Here is a 15,142-nt window from a genome sequence, read left to right on the forward strand (position 1 = left end):
ACACCTCCTCTTTAAAATATGAATATTAAATTGTACATATAAGAAGGCAACATCAAATTTGAGATTGTTTATCGAATTGTACAATTCAGTTTGTGAATTTAATTTAATAAATCGAGTTGTACAAATCTGATAGACAACCCCAAATGAAATGTACAAACTAGAAGTTAACATCAAATTTAAAATTTAATTTATAAATCAAATTATATAATATGGTAGAGAATCTACATCAAGTTGTAAGTATTCCTATTTTAAATGAGAAGTGTTAGAGATTAGTCAAGAAAATATATTTGGAATTTTAAAACTATACAATTTTGCAAAAGGTGAATGGAAAAATTGCATTAGAAGTATAAATAATTGTCAAACTTAAAAAATCCACAAGTTATTGAAATAGTGAATTTTGGGAATAATAGAATTATGACTGGTTGGTGAAAAAGTATTTATACAATTAGAAATAAAAAATAATGTATTATTTTAACTATGATATTTATGATATTTAATTCGTTTTGTATAATCATTCTGAAGAGTATTGAGGTATTTGTTTGTAATTTATTTAAACTTAAAATGGCAACATATTATTTTTTCTATAAATATGTTTAAGTGAAAAACTTGAAATGTCATTCTTAAAAAGTATTATTTTGATATTTTCTTTTAGAATTAAACAATACACAATAAATATATTTTCTTCGTTTCACATTTATACAACAAAACACAGTATTTTTTATAAGCAACAATAATTATAATCAATCACAATCTCAATGATTATCAATTAATAGTTATTGGGTGAGTTTGTTTGAGATTTCTCTAGAAATATATTTTTTAACAGAAAAAAAGTATATATTATACACTATTTAAGATGTTGGTAAAAAAATGTTACATGTGTTTTTTTTTTTCATATTATATGGGAGTGGTGTAACCATAAATTAGATGAATATTGAGTAGAATTAAAAATGTGAAATTTGATAAGTTAGTTACTTGTGCTGTGTGAGAATCTTAACAACTTATTTAAAATTGATTTAGTGATATAATTTATATTGATTGTTGAATGTTCCGATAAAAATTAAATTTGTTGAGTTAATTATACTTTGCTTAATGAATTCGTATTAAAGTTGTCATTACATAATTTCAAATACTTTATTAAAAGAAAATAAAAATCAAACTACATATAAGAAAAAATTTCATCCTAAGTATTTTAAGGTGACTTTCATCCTAAGTTATATCCTAAAAGGTAAAAATAGAAAAAATATATACTTAAAAAAACTCCTACAATTTTATTTATGCATAATTTTAATTTATAGGAAAATATTTTTTTTTTCTTATAATAAATCTATAAAGAAGTTTGTTCAATCATATTTTATATCTAATATTCTATTAATCGTATAATTAAAAAGATGTCTCATGTTTACTAAATTATCTAGATATATCATTTACCTTCCTCTTTTAACCAAAAAGCCACAAAATGCACAAAATTGCCACATAAAACCTACAAAAAATAAGGAATATATAGATGAATATACAAATAATCATATACTTTCTCTTAAATAGTAAATATATAATTTTTATTAAATATTTAAAAGATAAGTTTTATCTTTTATAGTAAAATTCCCATAGAATTATTTTCAATAATATACTTCTATATTTTATGAAATAAATATAATATACACGCAAATATATATAAAAATTCTATAAATTACAGTTTTTATTTATTTTAATTAGAGATCATTTATCCTATAATTCTTAAAAAGAATTTACGAAGATTTTAATTTAATATTCTTTTTATGAATGGAATAACTTATACGGTCAAAAATTAATCGTTTTTTAAGCATTCAAAATTCTCACGGTGTCACCTTTGATATATAATATAATCATAGATAAATATATTAAAAAAAAATTAAATTGTAATGATGAAATAAATTAAACATTTATTGATATAAATATTTTAACAAGGAAAAAGTTTAATTATATAAAAATATATAGTAGATGGAATGATACAGTAATTAATTTAAAAAATTGGATGGAGATTTGAACTATTTATTTTTTTTATATAAATTATTATATTGGACAACTTGCACTATACTTTATTCTTGGTCCATTGAATGATTGAAATAAACAAAGTGATAAGGAAATTAGGTTAAAGATTGAAGGAAGGAGACAGGAAGGTCCAGTTGCGAGTGGGAAAGAACCGCACCAAAAGTCATCACTTTAAATCGGAGGGACGAGAGAAAAAGATAGAAGATCAACAGAGGAGAAGGAGCCACGTGGAAGAAGATTACACATGGCGATAGGTTAGTTGATGCGTCACGTCGGTGGAATAGAATATATAGAAACGAAGATAAGCACCCCTTTTCAGAAAGTCAATAAAATCAGCATAAAAACGCAAACCCTAATTTTTTCTCTCTTGATAGATACACACAGAAGAAAGATAGAGATTAGAGATAGAGAGAGAGAAAGAGATTCCTTTTTATCTCTTTTTCGGCTCGTTCCTTATTGGTTTCCCACTTCGGTTGTTGTGTCGTGGAAGTTGCAGAGCTTGACCTCAACCCATATCAAACCAAACCCCTTTGTTTTCTTTACCCCTTTCTCAACCCACAACCAATCGGGTTCAGGTATCTCTTCGTCTTTATCACCTTCTTCGCTTTCTTCGTCAAGATCTGCCTTTTTTATTTGCCCCTCTTTGATTTGTCCGTGCCCTGTGAGTCTGGTTGTGTTTTTTTTCTCGCCGTGATGCCGTGCTCTGTACTTTATTACTTGGGGTAGATCTGATTCCACGCCACTTGATTCTGAGATCCCTTTCCTTCGTTTCACGGGTTCTCTCGGTTCAAGGTTGTTATTCTAATTTTGCAGTTGAAAGGGGCTCTTCCTTGGGTTCTGCTTGATTTGATGAACTCAAGTGGATGTTTTCCTCGTTTGATTGACTCTGTTGTGGTGAATTTTGGCCTTGTTGGTCGTTTTGGGGTGGATCTGTTCGTGGTAATTTGCTTGGATTTGTGTTTTCTGCTTGTTGTCTGGGGTTTGAGGTGATTTCGAAGTGTTTATAGAGACTGGGGTGGAGTTTGTTTGTTATGATTATGTGGGGCAGTTAGTTTTGGATCTAAGAGGGGATTTGGTTGACCAGAGGGTTAATTAAATTTGCGCACGCACACGGGCATTTTGTTAAATTGTTTTTGACTTTTATCGTCAACCAATAATCTGTTCAAGGGAGTTTATGATCTTGTGTGTTTTGCAGGTTGAAGTACTTCTTTGTCTTTGCCTTGGAAGTGAGAGTAAGGCTAGGGTTGTTTTACTTGGAAAGGAGAAGCTTTTTAGAGATAGATATGCCCCCCAATGGTTAATTCAGTGCGAGATTTTTTAGCCTGCTTCAATAATTTTGTTGAGGATTTGCTATTTAATCGTAATATCTGAAGTTTAAAAGAAGGGTTTTTGACTTGTGAGCTTGTTAGAAGACTACTTTGGAGTCATGCCTGTTTCAGGACATGAAGAGGTGTTTATTTCCTTTCTGATTTACAGCTAACTACGATTAGAGAACCATGCCAATTTGTTCTTTTTTGGATATTGATTACTTGATCTTCTATTGACAGACCGGGGTAAAGTCCTATGCTGGGCAATTTAGTGGTTTAATTGCAGGTGTGCCTATCAAGAAAAGGAGATTCCCCTCGTTTCAGCCTTCTTCCTCACCTGTGTCCGAGGAACCATGTTCTCTCTCTGAAGAAACTGAGTTACAACGTAAAGAAAATTCAAGCACTTCTCAAGGATCAACTTTAACAAATGCCAGTATTGCAGGCGCACCAATCAAGAAAAGAAGGTTTCCATTTATTCAGCCTTCTTCATCCTCTTTTGAAGCTTCACGTTCAGAAGAAAGCGATGCCTTGCGGAAGGAACATTCAAGCACATCACCGGGTTCAACTCTTTCTACTAGTTCTTCTAGTTTATCTGATGCTAATGGAATCCCAGCGCTTGAAGATAAGAAAGCAAGTACTGATGTTACCAATGTTAACACGGGGCAAAGCAACTCTTGCTTCCTTATACCTAAACTTGAGGAACCAAACCTTCGTACTCAATCGTGTACTTTGGATGTCATGGATAGCAAAGAGAAGGTGATACTCGATGAAGACAGCAATAAAAAATTGGAACACCAAATTATCAAGGGCAATCCTGAACTCTTATTGGCTGCAAAGGAAGGTCTTGCTCTTAGCATTGGAGCTGAAGTGAGCAAGCAAAATGTCAAAGATATTTGTAGAAAAGAGAGTCCTTTAGTTTCAGGAAGTACTAGTTTATCTTTAAGCTTAGAGGAACACCACTTTCAAGCTGTTGAAAGCATGGAGAATGAGAAGAATCGCCTAAAAATAGAGAAAGCGGAATCTGTCTCATTGGAATTATCTTTAAGCAAGGAAGACTGCAGTTCTCACAGTTTAAATACCGATGCTAAAACTGATAGGGACAAGACTCCTGTTCATTCTAACAGGGCAAACTGGGATCTTAATACTACAATGGATGCATGGGAAGAATCTGGGACTGAAGCGGGCTTGGTTAAAACATGTGTTGATGGGCTGAAAATTACTGAAAATTCAGTTGTTGAAAAACAGTTAATGACACGACCAACAAATCTTCTATCTGTAAAGCCAATGTGTGAAGAGAGACAGAAAAAAGATTTCACTTTTTCATCTGGATTGTGTGGACCGGAATTTAGATTTGTTGACTCGAGTAATCTATCTCTTTCTCCTTTTCTTCAGAAATTTACCGAGGAGCCCTCTAAATTGTCTGTTAAACTGAATTCTGGTAGTTCTATTACCAATGTAAGCTTATCTAGTGTGGCTTCAATCGCAGGTGATGCAAATAGTTCTAGTTTTAGGTTGGTAAAACCAGAACCGTTTGATGAGAACTTGAAGAAGGATTTGAAAGAAGCTAATACCTCTACGTCGGGTTCATTAGACAGTGTGACTGTTAAACAAGAACATTTTCAGCCTTTGGTTGTAAAATCTTCAAAGATGTCCAACGTTAGCAATTTAATGAAAGCCGATGCTGTCTCAGTTAAACAGGAACAAGATCACACAGGTAATCAGGAAAGATCCAGTGCTGCAGAGAGTAAAACGGAACAGTTAGATAAAGAAGAATTACAACAAGGATTGGATGATTCTTCTCCTTCATTGGCGATGTCTGTTTTTCCTGAGACAACACATATTTCTGCTGAGGCACCTTGTCCTCCAGTGAAACCTGTGTGTACAGCAGAGTTATCAGCCAGTGAAAACATAGTAAGCCAGATTGAAAATAGTAGTACTACGGATGGAGACAATGTGGAGAAAGTTTGTCAAGGTGCTTGTTTAAATGCTGAGCAGGTTACCATAGAAACAGTTGCTATGCCTGTGGATGATAATGGTTCTGAGCTGAAAAATCCTGGTCCGAAAATTTCTTCTGTTAGTACTGAGGAGAAAAACGCTGCCGATCGTGATGCATGCAGATTGAAACTCATGAATGAGCCTCTGGCTGCTTCCAGGGGCTCCGGTGAAGGCTGTGCAAGTGATGAAGAAAAGATAACCCTATCAGGTGATATGTTGGAGGATGATTCTTATGGTTCTGATTACGAGTCAGATGAAAATCATGCTGTAACTATTGCTGTGGATACTGAGCGATATGTTGAAGATGATGATTATGAAGATGGTGAGGTTCGGGAACCACTGGATCCATCCATAGCAGAGGACACCATATGTGAGGTAAGAGAAGTAGAGCACCCTGACTGTAGTAACTTTGTAAATAAGCAGATGGAGAAAGGAATGGTGAGCGGTGATTGTACTGCTCCATATCAGGTAGTGGAAAGTGACAAGAAGACTGCAATTCAAAGTGAAATAAATAGTGAAGATGGTATGGACATTGAAATGCACGAGAGGTCTGGTAAGGTCGTTGACAAAAATGTGTGTCTGCAAGAGTCATTGGATGACGAGAAGTCCAACATTGCTGCTCATGGCAACAAACCAGTTAATGTTTTGCAAATGAAAGCATTAGATCTTTTGGAAGGGAAAAATGTCTCTGAAGCTCTGGTGACAGAATCACTTTCGAATCAAGCTACTGATGGAAGCAATGCGGTTGATGTGCACTGCGCTGATGAGGTTGTCAAAACAACTGACACTATTAAACAAACTGATCTAGAGTTGCCAAATATGGAAGTCTCTGGAAATGCCAATGATGCATCCAAAGATGTTAATAATGGTGGTAATCCAGGTAGAATTATAGATCTGTCTCGAGCTACTAGTTCTTCATCCCCTGGTAAAACTAGGTCCATTTCAGGCAGATCACAACTATCAACTCGAGCTGGAAGAGATGTATTGTTTGACACACTTGATGGGGATAAAATACACAGAGGAAGGTATACCTTTTAGTAGTATAAATAACTTATCTCTCCTTTATCTATAGTTTGTTTTCGTTTCCTCAAGTCTTATTCTTGTTTTGGTTTTCAGAGATGATGTTTACATTGATGGCCCTCACAAATTTTCAAGAGAAAGACATCAGGATATGTCCCCTAGAAACTCTAGGTTGAATTTTGGGCGTGGTCGAGGAAGACTCAATAGTCGTCTTGACTCAGTTCGTAATGAATGGGAATCTGACAGGGAATTTTCTGGTGAGTTTTATAATGGTCCAAATCAGTTCCGTGGGCCGAGGCCTAAATATGCATCTGCTTTTGCAAATACTGATCTGGAGTACAACAATGTTGCACCCGATGGCTCATATGTTGGGAATGGTCGATTAGGCAGAAAGCCATTGAGTGATGGGTCTTATATAGCACCAAGGAGGCGTTCACCAGGAGGAAGAGATGGCATCCAAATTGGTCATAGAAATCCAAGAAACATTAGCCCAAATAGATGTATTGGTGATGGTTCAGACATGGTTGGTGTGAGGCACAACGATAAATTTTTGAGAGGTTTGCCTGAGGATAACATGGATGCAATGTTCACACGGCCCCAGACATTTGAGGGAATGGATGGTCGGTTTACAAGGGGGGGGAGTAGGAATTTTCCTTCCATGCCGAGAAGGGGACTTCCTCGAATTCGTTCCAAGTCACCCATAAGATCTAGGAGTCGCTCACCCGGTCCATGGTCATCTCCAAGAAGAAGGTCTCCTAGAAGAAGATCCCCTGATGGTTTTGGTGGACATCCGGAACTAACCCATAGAAGATCACCATTTTACAGGGTGGACAGAATGAGGTCCCCTGATCGCCCTGTTTTCCCTGCAGAGAGAGTGGTGAGGAGACATGGCTCACCCTCGTTTATGTCAAGACCTTCTAATGATATGAGGGACATTGATTCTGCTAGGGACCATGGCCATCCAAGGTCTGGTCGAATTCTAATCAGGAACCGGAGGTTTGATGTTGTAGATCCCCGGGACCGTGCCGATAATGATGATGACTACTTTGGAGCTCCCATGCATTCTGGTAGGTTACTTGAGCTCAGTGGGGAAGGGAATGGTGACGAAAGAAGAAGGTTTGGTGAGAGACGAGGACCTGTGCGCTCTTTCAGGCCTCCTTACAATAACAACGTTGGTGAGAATTTTCACCTTAATGCTGAAGACGGACCTAGGCACTATAGATTCTGTTCAGATGATTCAGATTTTCATGAAAGAGGAGGCAACAACATAAGGGAAAGGGACTTTGACAGGCGAATCAAGGGCAGACCAGGAAATGTGCCACCCAGAAGAACAAGAAATATGGATGAGCAGGAAGAGAATTTCAGACATGGTGGTGGTGGGGGTGGTGGAGGAGGACAAGTTTGGAGTGATGACAGTTTTGATGATATTTCACGGGTGAAGAGGAAAAGATTTTGACTTGCCCCATCTTCTCATCGATAGTATATAAGCCTCCCGCGGGATGTTGGAGGATTACTATGGAATTTATATTTGCAGGTTTTTCACCTACAGAATTAGAGTTAGATTATAATAATACTAATGCTCCTTTTCCTTACTACCTAGCTTTAGATTTTAAGCCTCTTGAATTGAAATGAAGCAGTGGTTCTAAAAGCATGCATGTGCATCCTGAAGATATTATATTATTGTAGGGGAAGAAGAAGTAATTCTGAAATGAAGGGTTGCTGAAGGAATAAACTTTAGTTTGGACCTAAGTGTGGCTCAGTGATGGAGGAAGAGGGTAATGTGCATGCGAGCCAAGCAAAATACATTTTCGTTTTTAATAATTTACTTACTGGAATGATGTTATTGGTTGGTTCTTTTCACTTTCCTGTTCCCACCAGCAACCAAGGTTTACTCAGTCTCTGCTAAATCAAGATGCCAAACAAGGCATGCTTAATGGAAGTAGTACTAAAAACAGAACAAAAAAGGTATATTAAATGCAGAAAAATAACATCAAATGAAGTTAATCAATCAATTATTGACAGCGACCTTCATTCTGTGGTCAATGGGAGAACCAACCCACCACAAAATGTTATTCATTAACGCCAACACTTATTTTCTTCCCTCCAGAACAAGTACTTGTTAAAAACAGTGCAGGTTCCATGCTACTTTCTTATTTATCAATTTTTTTCAACTAAGTAAATAATTTCAATAATTACTCTTCTGTACGTCTGAAACCCGACAATCAATTCGACAGCTATTTTTCCCTTGTCTTCTTCAATCTTCATAAATGAAACTATTGATTTTATAACCAATACAACAAAAGTAATTTGAATTCTCTAAATTTAAAGAATGATTTTAATAAAAGTAAAGATAACAAAACCCATTTTAACTTTTGTTTGAAAGTTAATGATAGTTCATATATATATCCCTTTAGTATCTTTTAACGGAAAAAATATTACACTATTGAATATTAATACTTCAAATACGATGATTTTAGTAGATTGGTAAATAAATGATATAACAATAAAAATAATAAAGTGATTATTTATTCTAATAAAAAGCTAAAATAATAAAATAATATAACCCGGCTCATTATTTGTGAATTATGTGGACTATTTGATTGACGGCTGAAAATTAAGAATAACGAGATTTCGTTTTTAAATTATTTTTTTATCTAATATTAATGTTCTGATATGTTGAAAATTAAGAAACTATTTATAGTACGGTTGAAAAATTTAGAAAAACAAGATTTCTTCTTTAACATATTTTTTATTTAATATTAATGTTGTGACCAAGTCTGCTAAAATATGTCTCTTTAAAGTTTTATTATAATCTCAAATTAAAATATATATGAAATATTATCTCCTTTAAAATTTTGTTATGATTTTTTGTTATAATTTTATCTTAAAAAGACCGTATTAAAAAATTAAAAAAAATTATCTTGAAAAGACATATCAAAATATATTTTATTAAATAAAAAAGTGTATTTAAATTATTACCAGTCTCCTCAATGAGGCTTAGAAAGCAGTGTGTATCCATTGGAATTGGGAACGAAAAGAGGAAGGATGAGAGGCAGTGGAAGAAGTGTTTGGCGATTGGCAATACGACTGCGTTTTCCATTCCAACCACCCACGAACTCTAACAATACTAACACCGCCCTCTCTATCCCACGCCGCCTCTGCGCAACCACCGCAACCACCGCGTTTCGCCGCAATGCTTTCTCCTCTTCTCCCTTTCGATTCTCCCTCGGTTCGTGCTTTTCCTCTTCCATTTTCCTCGATTCTCCAATACCATGGCTCTTGATTTCTCATCCCACAGGGCAACGTAGGAGCATGTTCATCCAAACGCAGGCCACGCCCAATCCCTCCTCTCTCATGTTCTATCCCGACAAACCTATCATGCAGGTTGGGAGCGCCGACTTTCCCAACCCTCGTTCCGCCATGAATTCCCCTCTCGCTAAATCGCTCTTCGCAATCGACGGTCTCTCTCTTCCGTTTCTTCTTTCACTTTTTCTTTTTTTCTTTTTCCTGTTTAGTTTGAGATTCTATCTGTTTCCTCCCTCTTTGCCTTGCAGGCGTTACTCGCGTTTTCTTTGGATCCGATTTCGTTACCGTTACGAAATCGGAAGACGCTGCCTGGGAATTCCTGAAACCCGAAGTCTTTGCCGCTATTATGGATTTCTACTCTTCCGGCCAGCCTCTCTTTTTGGATTCTCAAGCTGCCGCCGCCATGGACACCGCCATTCACCAAGTAAGCATTTATCCATAATTCGTGAGTCACTATGACTTGATTTGGTTGCAGTTTATTGGTATTTGTTGTACCAGTCACCGCTCAGGATTAGAGTTTCTCTGGTGTTTAATTCTCGTGGGAGAACAATAACGAAATCCCTATAAAAACTGCTCCAAAATCTTATTCAATTCATCATAATCTGGGCTTTTCTTTATGTGCGGTTCACACTGTTAAGTGTTGGAATTTTGATTCTTGACCTAACTCAACTCTGGAAGCTAGTTCTTGAAAGCAAGTATTCACCTCTCATTAAGGATTGGACATCTCGAGTCCGATTTGTAGGGATGGACATATGTGGATGATCTGATTCTGGACTGGTATGTCCAACAACAATCATTGGAGAAATCTCCTTTATCATCTTTAGATTTTAAGATTCTGGTTTGGAATGCATCAAAAGTTAATACTTTCGTGTGAGAGTTCTCTTTAACTTATATACACTACTTTAGTCACATTGCTAGTAAAGATGAGATCTTTAACAAATATCTTAGCTAATCATGTTATTTTAGTGTACAATGGTTTGAGTTTCCTGGAGTATTAGATTTGCCGTTGTCTTAATCATGTAGTAGTATGTCGGAAGTTTGAGAAGGGCAGAACTAAATGGTATTTATACATGTTTCAATACAGGATGATTCCGAAACAGTTGCGATGATCAAGGAACTGCTAGAGACACGAATTCGGCCAGCAGTGCAAGATGATGGTGGGGACATTGTATATATAGGTTTTGACCCGTAAGTTCCTTTTAACTTCTTTATTTTATTTTATTTTTGGTGTTGGAACGCTTTAATGAAAATGTTGAGGAGGAAGAGCGTGAATATATTATAGACTGACTTTTGATACAATTTTTGAGTAGAAAATAGGAGAACAGATGGTAAAGGATTAACTTTATTGCATAATTCTTAGGAATCCTAAGGAAATTGGTAGTACAGAAACATATTTCTCAAGTCCCAGGAAATTCTTGAGTCATTGTGATGGCTTTCCCTCCCAATCCCTACTCCTAACCTAAAATGGTCATTCTATTTTTTTCCCTCTTTTTTTATAATTATTCCATGTCTATTGTTTTAACTAAACTAACCTACTGTCATGAATTCTCCACATAGCCGTTATTGACTATACTGTACTAAGTGTTAATATTTGGGTCAATTATCTGACTGATATTTTTACTGACTGGTATTTTATGTTGTGGATTTCTCCAGAGATACTGGAATAGTAAAACTTAAAATGCAAGGGGCATGCAGTGGTTGCCCAAGTTCATCAGTGACTCTGAAATCAGGCATTGAAAATATGCTGATGCATTATGTTCCTGAGGTAACAAATTTGGCAATATCTTTTTGTGATGAGCATAACGTATTTATTATTTTTATTATACCTGATGCTGAACTTTATCTTCCTTTAGCATTGAATTGGTTTGCATGCTCCACGCACATTCTCAAGTCAACTTCCATTTTACAGTGGTAAAGTTAAGGGGCTAATTAAATTAATTTGTAAAATTTGCTAATTGTATTGTATACTTAAGCCAACATCAACCTTATTTCATTTGATCCCACCAACTAGGAGCCTTGTCCGTTGAGTCACCCTACTAGAATTGTCAGTTGTCTTTTGTCTTTTGCCACTACTGTATTAAGCTGTAGACTATGGATTACACTTACCTGTTACAAAGATTAGCTAATCCAAAATTTCACCAATAATTTATGAGTGAAGTACCTTTTTGAGTTCAATCTATATCCACAGTCACTGTAAAAATAATTACACTAACAATCAATAAAAGAATCACCATTGATTTGACTTTTAAGACTGTTATTATACAAGTCAATAAATTTATCATGCATAGCGGTTGATCAAATGACAGTGCAAATTTGTTACATATATATTATTTGTTTTATTTTCGTAGATTGAATTTTGTAATGCATTGACTATAGTATTTATCGTTTCAAGGAGAGTTAATAAAATGATTGCAATTTTATATGAATTATTCATTTATACTATATTTTCTTAAAGCATTATTTAATGCTGCTTCCCGCGCTTACAGGTCAAGGGTGTGGAACAAGAACTGGATGCTCAGGATGATGAAGCAACATTAAGTGGACAAATGAAGTAGTTGAAGTTTTGTTGTTTTTGCTCGGCTACCTGCATTTAGTCTCGTCATGCATGCATTTGAGACTTCAAAGTACAACGGCAGTACGGTATGGAAACAAAAAGTGAGTGTATTAAAAATATATATTTAATAAGTTCTGATACATTGTGTAGTAGGAATGAAATCATCGTTCCAAGCTAGTTGGATCTTGCTGCTGACATAGGATGAAGGTAATTAATAACACAATGCACAAGGTCATTACAGAGACACGGTGTGCTGTATCAATGTTCTTTTTGGCCCTTTTAGCTATGATTCTTCGTCATTCCTTTATGTTGAGGTTGTTGGAATAGTACAAGGCATTGTTTGCCCGTTGCATGTCTCCAGACACACCTCTGTTTCATCCTTATAGTGTTCGAATATGTGTGTGTGCATATCAAGGAGAAGGAGTAAAAGGCATGGGACGTTGTTGTTTTATCGCCTGTTGCTGGAATTCTTGCATTGGTCCTCATACAACTCACTTGATGCTAGTTAAAACTTCACTACTTTTCATAAGTGCTACTTTTTATCCCTTATTTTACATTACATCTTACACAATGGCCTGATTTGGTATTTCTTGTTATTTAACTCAACTAACTTATCTTTTGTATTGTGTCAATCATGCAAATATGAGTTTGGTTTGGTTTGTGGATAGCAATACGAGCTGTTAGGCTCAAAAGCCAAATGTCTTGTGCTTTGAAATAGCAGATAGTGGTGCTGATTCCAATATTGGGATATACCATTTACATTGTTCGGTAATTGTTGAATAATGATAGTATAATGTGCTATATTTTGACATTCATGAAATAAAAAAACACTCACATGAGAACTCAAAATATTTATGTATAATATTAAAGTGGGTTGCTAAATGAGTATTTTTGTTTTTTTGGAGGTAGACATGATGGATAAATGTTACGTAATGTACTTGCTGTAATTTTTGTTACATGAGTAACAACATAATCCACACATTGTATGTTATCAAGTGCAAAGTGAATTTTATGGAAAAATAAGTGTAGATAAATAAACTTGATCCAACACCTTTTCATGGAAAAATAGTCCCTAAAAAATGTTAATTTGCTAAAACACAAATATATAGCATAGATCTTTTCTTACGTGATTGTCTTCGAATATATAAAAAAAAAACTAAATAGTGAACAACAATACTGTTAGGTCCTCAATTTTTAACTACACAACGTAGGTTTATTCAAATTTTAAACATTTATTGAGAAAAAAATCATTATTAAAGCTTGAAAGATTATAAAACACATTTTGATTATACTTTAACACATGAAAAGAATAATGTCTATTATCTAACCCCTATAAAATTATTTATATTATATATTTATTTAAAAAAATTTACATGCTATTACTGTTGAAATCACGGCATTTACATTTTTCTTATGTCATAAAAAAATATTTGTCCAATATAAAGAAACTAAAAATAGAATTATGAAAAAAAATGTGTTCACAAAATTTAATATTTTTATATACTAATATTAGTATAATATAGGTATATCTGTATTTAATATTGTTATAGTAGTCAATATTAAAGTACATTATGTTGTAGTGACACTAGAGTGCTATGGCATGTATGTTAATGGGTTGGGTCTCCAAACTGATTTTGTGGGGATTATCCACCAACGATGCTTCTTGCTGCACCCACGTAGGTTCTTGCGAATACCAATAATAATTATTCAATTACATTTTTGTCCTTCTTATAACATTTTGGATTAATAATTCATAATTATTTTTAAAAAAAATACATTTTGCATTATAAAATCCAGAAACTTTTTAGCTTCTGGATTATGTTATTAAGAAGATACTGAAATATGAAAACACTTCAAAAAATTTAAAAATAAATAAAGGTATTTTTGGAATTATAAAATTTATGAAATTCTTTAGTAGTTAAGATTTGGTAGCTAATAGTAATTTAGAAATTAATTTATAAAATTTTATTAATGATAGAAATTACTTTAATTTATGAAATGATTTTTAATTTAGTCAATAAAATAATTAATTATTTTGATATCTAAAATTATTTTTTATTTAATAATTTTATTTAGTGTATATTATTATTTTTGATACATAATTATAATTTTAATATATTTTTACTTAAGTTTGGTATTGTTGTTCAAAAAAAAGACAAGGAGATCAATTTTTTTTTTAATGTTTTCTAATTTATCACTCAAGTATTAAATTGGAGAGTCTCTAACTATAGAATTAGTCAAACAGATCACGCAGCGAAAAACTAACACTTCCAAAAAAAAATTAAAAATCACTTTGTCATTTAATAGTAAACTTTAACATTCCACCTATGACCTCTCCACCAAGAGTGGAAAAAATTAATGAAAGATAGAAATATAAATTGACCAAAAGAAAAGAAAAGAATAAATAAATACTGGAAAGAAAAAAAGATAAGTCTAAGGTCCTAACATGCTAATTTAATTAGGTTCTTTTATTAAAACTACGACTAAACAAAACATTAAAAACCTAATTTTGTTTAAACATTAAATCAATTTTTAATAATATTTTTCACAAAACTTATTTTTTAATATAATTTTTTATTTAATTATAAATTGATTTATCTTTCAATACAAATCATGATAAAGGGAGTTGACTAAAGTTAGTAATTTTGTGACAAATAAGTTCAATAACATTATTTCATCTGTCATCATTATTTTTTCAAAATTTTGAATCTAGATATTAATGTATATTATACGATTAAAGTAAAAAAAAAGTAAATTTTTAGATTTAGACTTATTACAAAGTTTCAAAAAGTACACCAAATTCAGTTATTTGATTAGGTAGATTCAATTTCATATACTTCTATGGAATTTATGTGATTTTTTTCCTGTGGTATAAACTCGGTGGATTTCCATAATGTATTTTTAAACATTACTCATTAATATGAAATTGAGA

The 15,142-nt window shown here is 33.6% G+C and overlaps 2 protein-coding genes across 4 annotated transcripts; both read left to right on the forward strand.

The window, feature by feature from the left end:
* Positions 1-2,345: 2,345 nt before the first annotated feature.
* LOC137828628 (uncharacterized) lies at positions 2,346-8,210 on the forward strand. 3 transcript variants are annotated; one of them, XM_068635274.1, is made up of 4 exons: positions 2,346-2,603; positions 3,224-3,478; positions 3,576-6,355; positions 6,447-8,210. In XM_068635274.1, exons 2-4 carry the CDS (start codon positions 3,455-3,457, stop codon positions 7,804-7,806), a joined length of 4,164 nt encoding a protein of 1,387 aa, XP_068491375.1. In that variant the 5' UTR covers positions 2,346-2,603; positions 3,224-3,454; the 3' UTR covers positions 7,807-8,210. The 3 variants fall into 3 exon arrangements, with proteins under 3 accessions (XP_068491375.1, XP_068491376.1, XP_068491377.1); XM_068635275.1 differs by having other exon boundaries at positions 2,351-2,967; XM_068635276.1 differs by having other exon boundaries at positions 2,395-2,820.
* A 1,122-nt stretch (positions 8,211-9,332) lies between these two features.
* On the forward strand, positions 9,333-12,881 carry LOC137828184 (nifU-like protein 4, mitochondrial). Its single transcript, XM_068634649.1, has 6 exons — positions 9,333-9,579; positions 9,649-9,810; positions 9,905-10,080; positions 10,741-10,844; positions 11,310-11,421; positions 12,143-12,881. Exons 1-6 carry the CDS (start codon positions 9,396-9,398, stop codon positions 12,209-12,211), a joined length of 807 nt encoding a protein of 268 aa, XP_068490750.1. The 5' UTR covers positions 9,333-9,395; the 3' UTR covers positions 12,212-12,881.
* Positions 12,882-15,142: the final 2,261 nt, after the last annotated feature.

Source organism: Phaseolus vulgaris, chromosome 7 (assembly GCF_000499845.2).
Source record: "Phaseolus vulgaris cultivar G19833 chromosome 7, P. vulgaris v2.0, whole genome shotgun sequence".
Classification (NCBI taxonomy): domain Eukaryota; kingdom Viridiplantae; phylum Streptophyta; class Magnoliopsida; order Fabales; family Fabaceae; genus Phaseolus; species Phaseolus vulgaris.

Coding starts and splice junctions, on each gene's coding strand:
- LOC137828628 (XM_068635274.1), top strand. CDS start 3,455: ATGCCTGTTTCAGGACATGAAGAG. Junction 3,479..3,575: donor CTGTTTCAGGACATGAAGAG/GTGTTTATTTCC, acceptor TTCTATTGACAG/ACCGGGGTAAAGTCCTATGC. Junction 6,356..6,446: donor GATAAAATACACAGAGGAAG/GTATACCTTTTA, acceptor TTTGGTTTTCAG/AGATGATGTTTACATTGATG.
- LOC137828184 (XM_068634649.1), top strand. CDS start 9,396: ATGAGAGGCAGTGGAAGAAGTGTTTGGCGATTGGCAATACGACTGCGT. Junction 10,081..10,740: donor TGGACACCGCCATTCACCAA/GTAAGCATTTAT, acceptor GTTTCAATACAG/GATGATTCCGAAACAGTTGC. Junction 11,422..12,142: donor TGATGCATTATGTTCCTGAG/GTAACAAATTTG, acceptor CCGCGCTTACAG/GTCAAGGGTGTGGAACAAGA.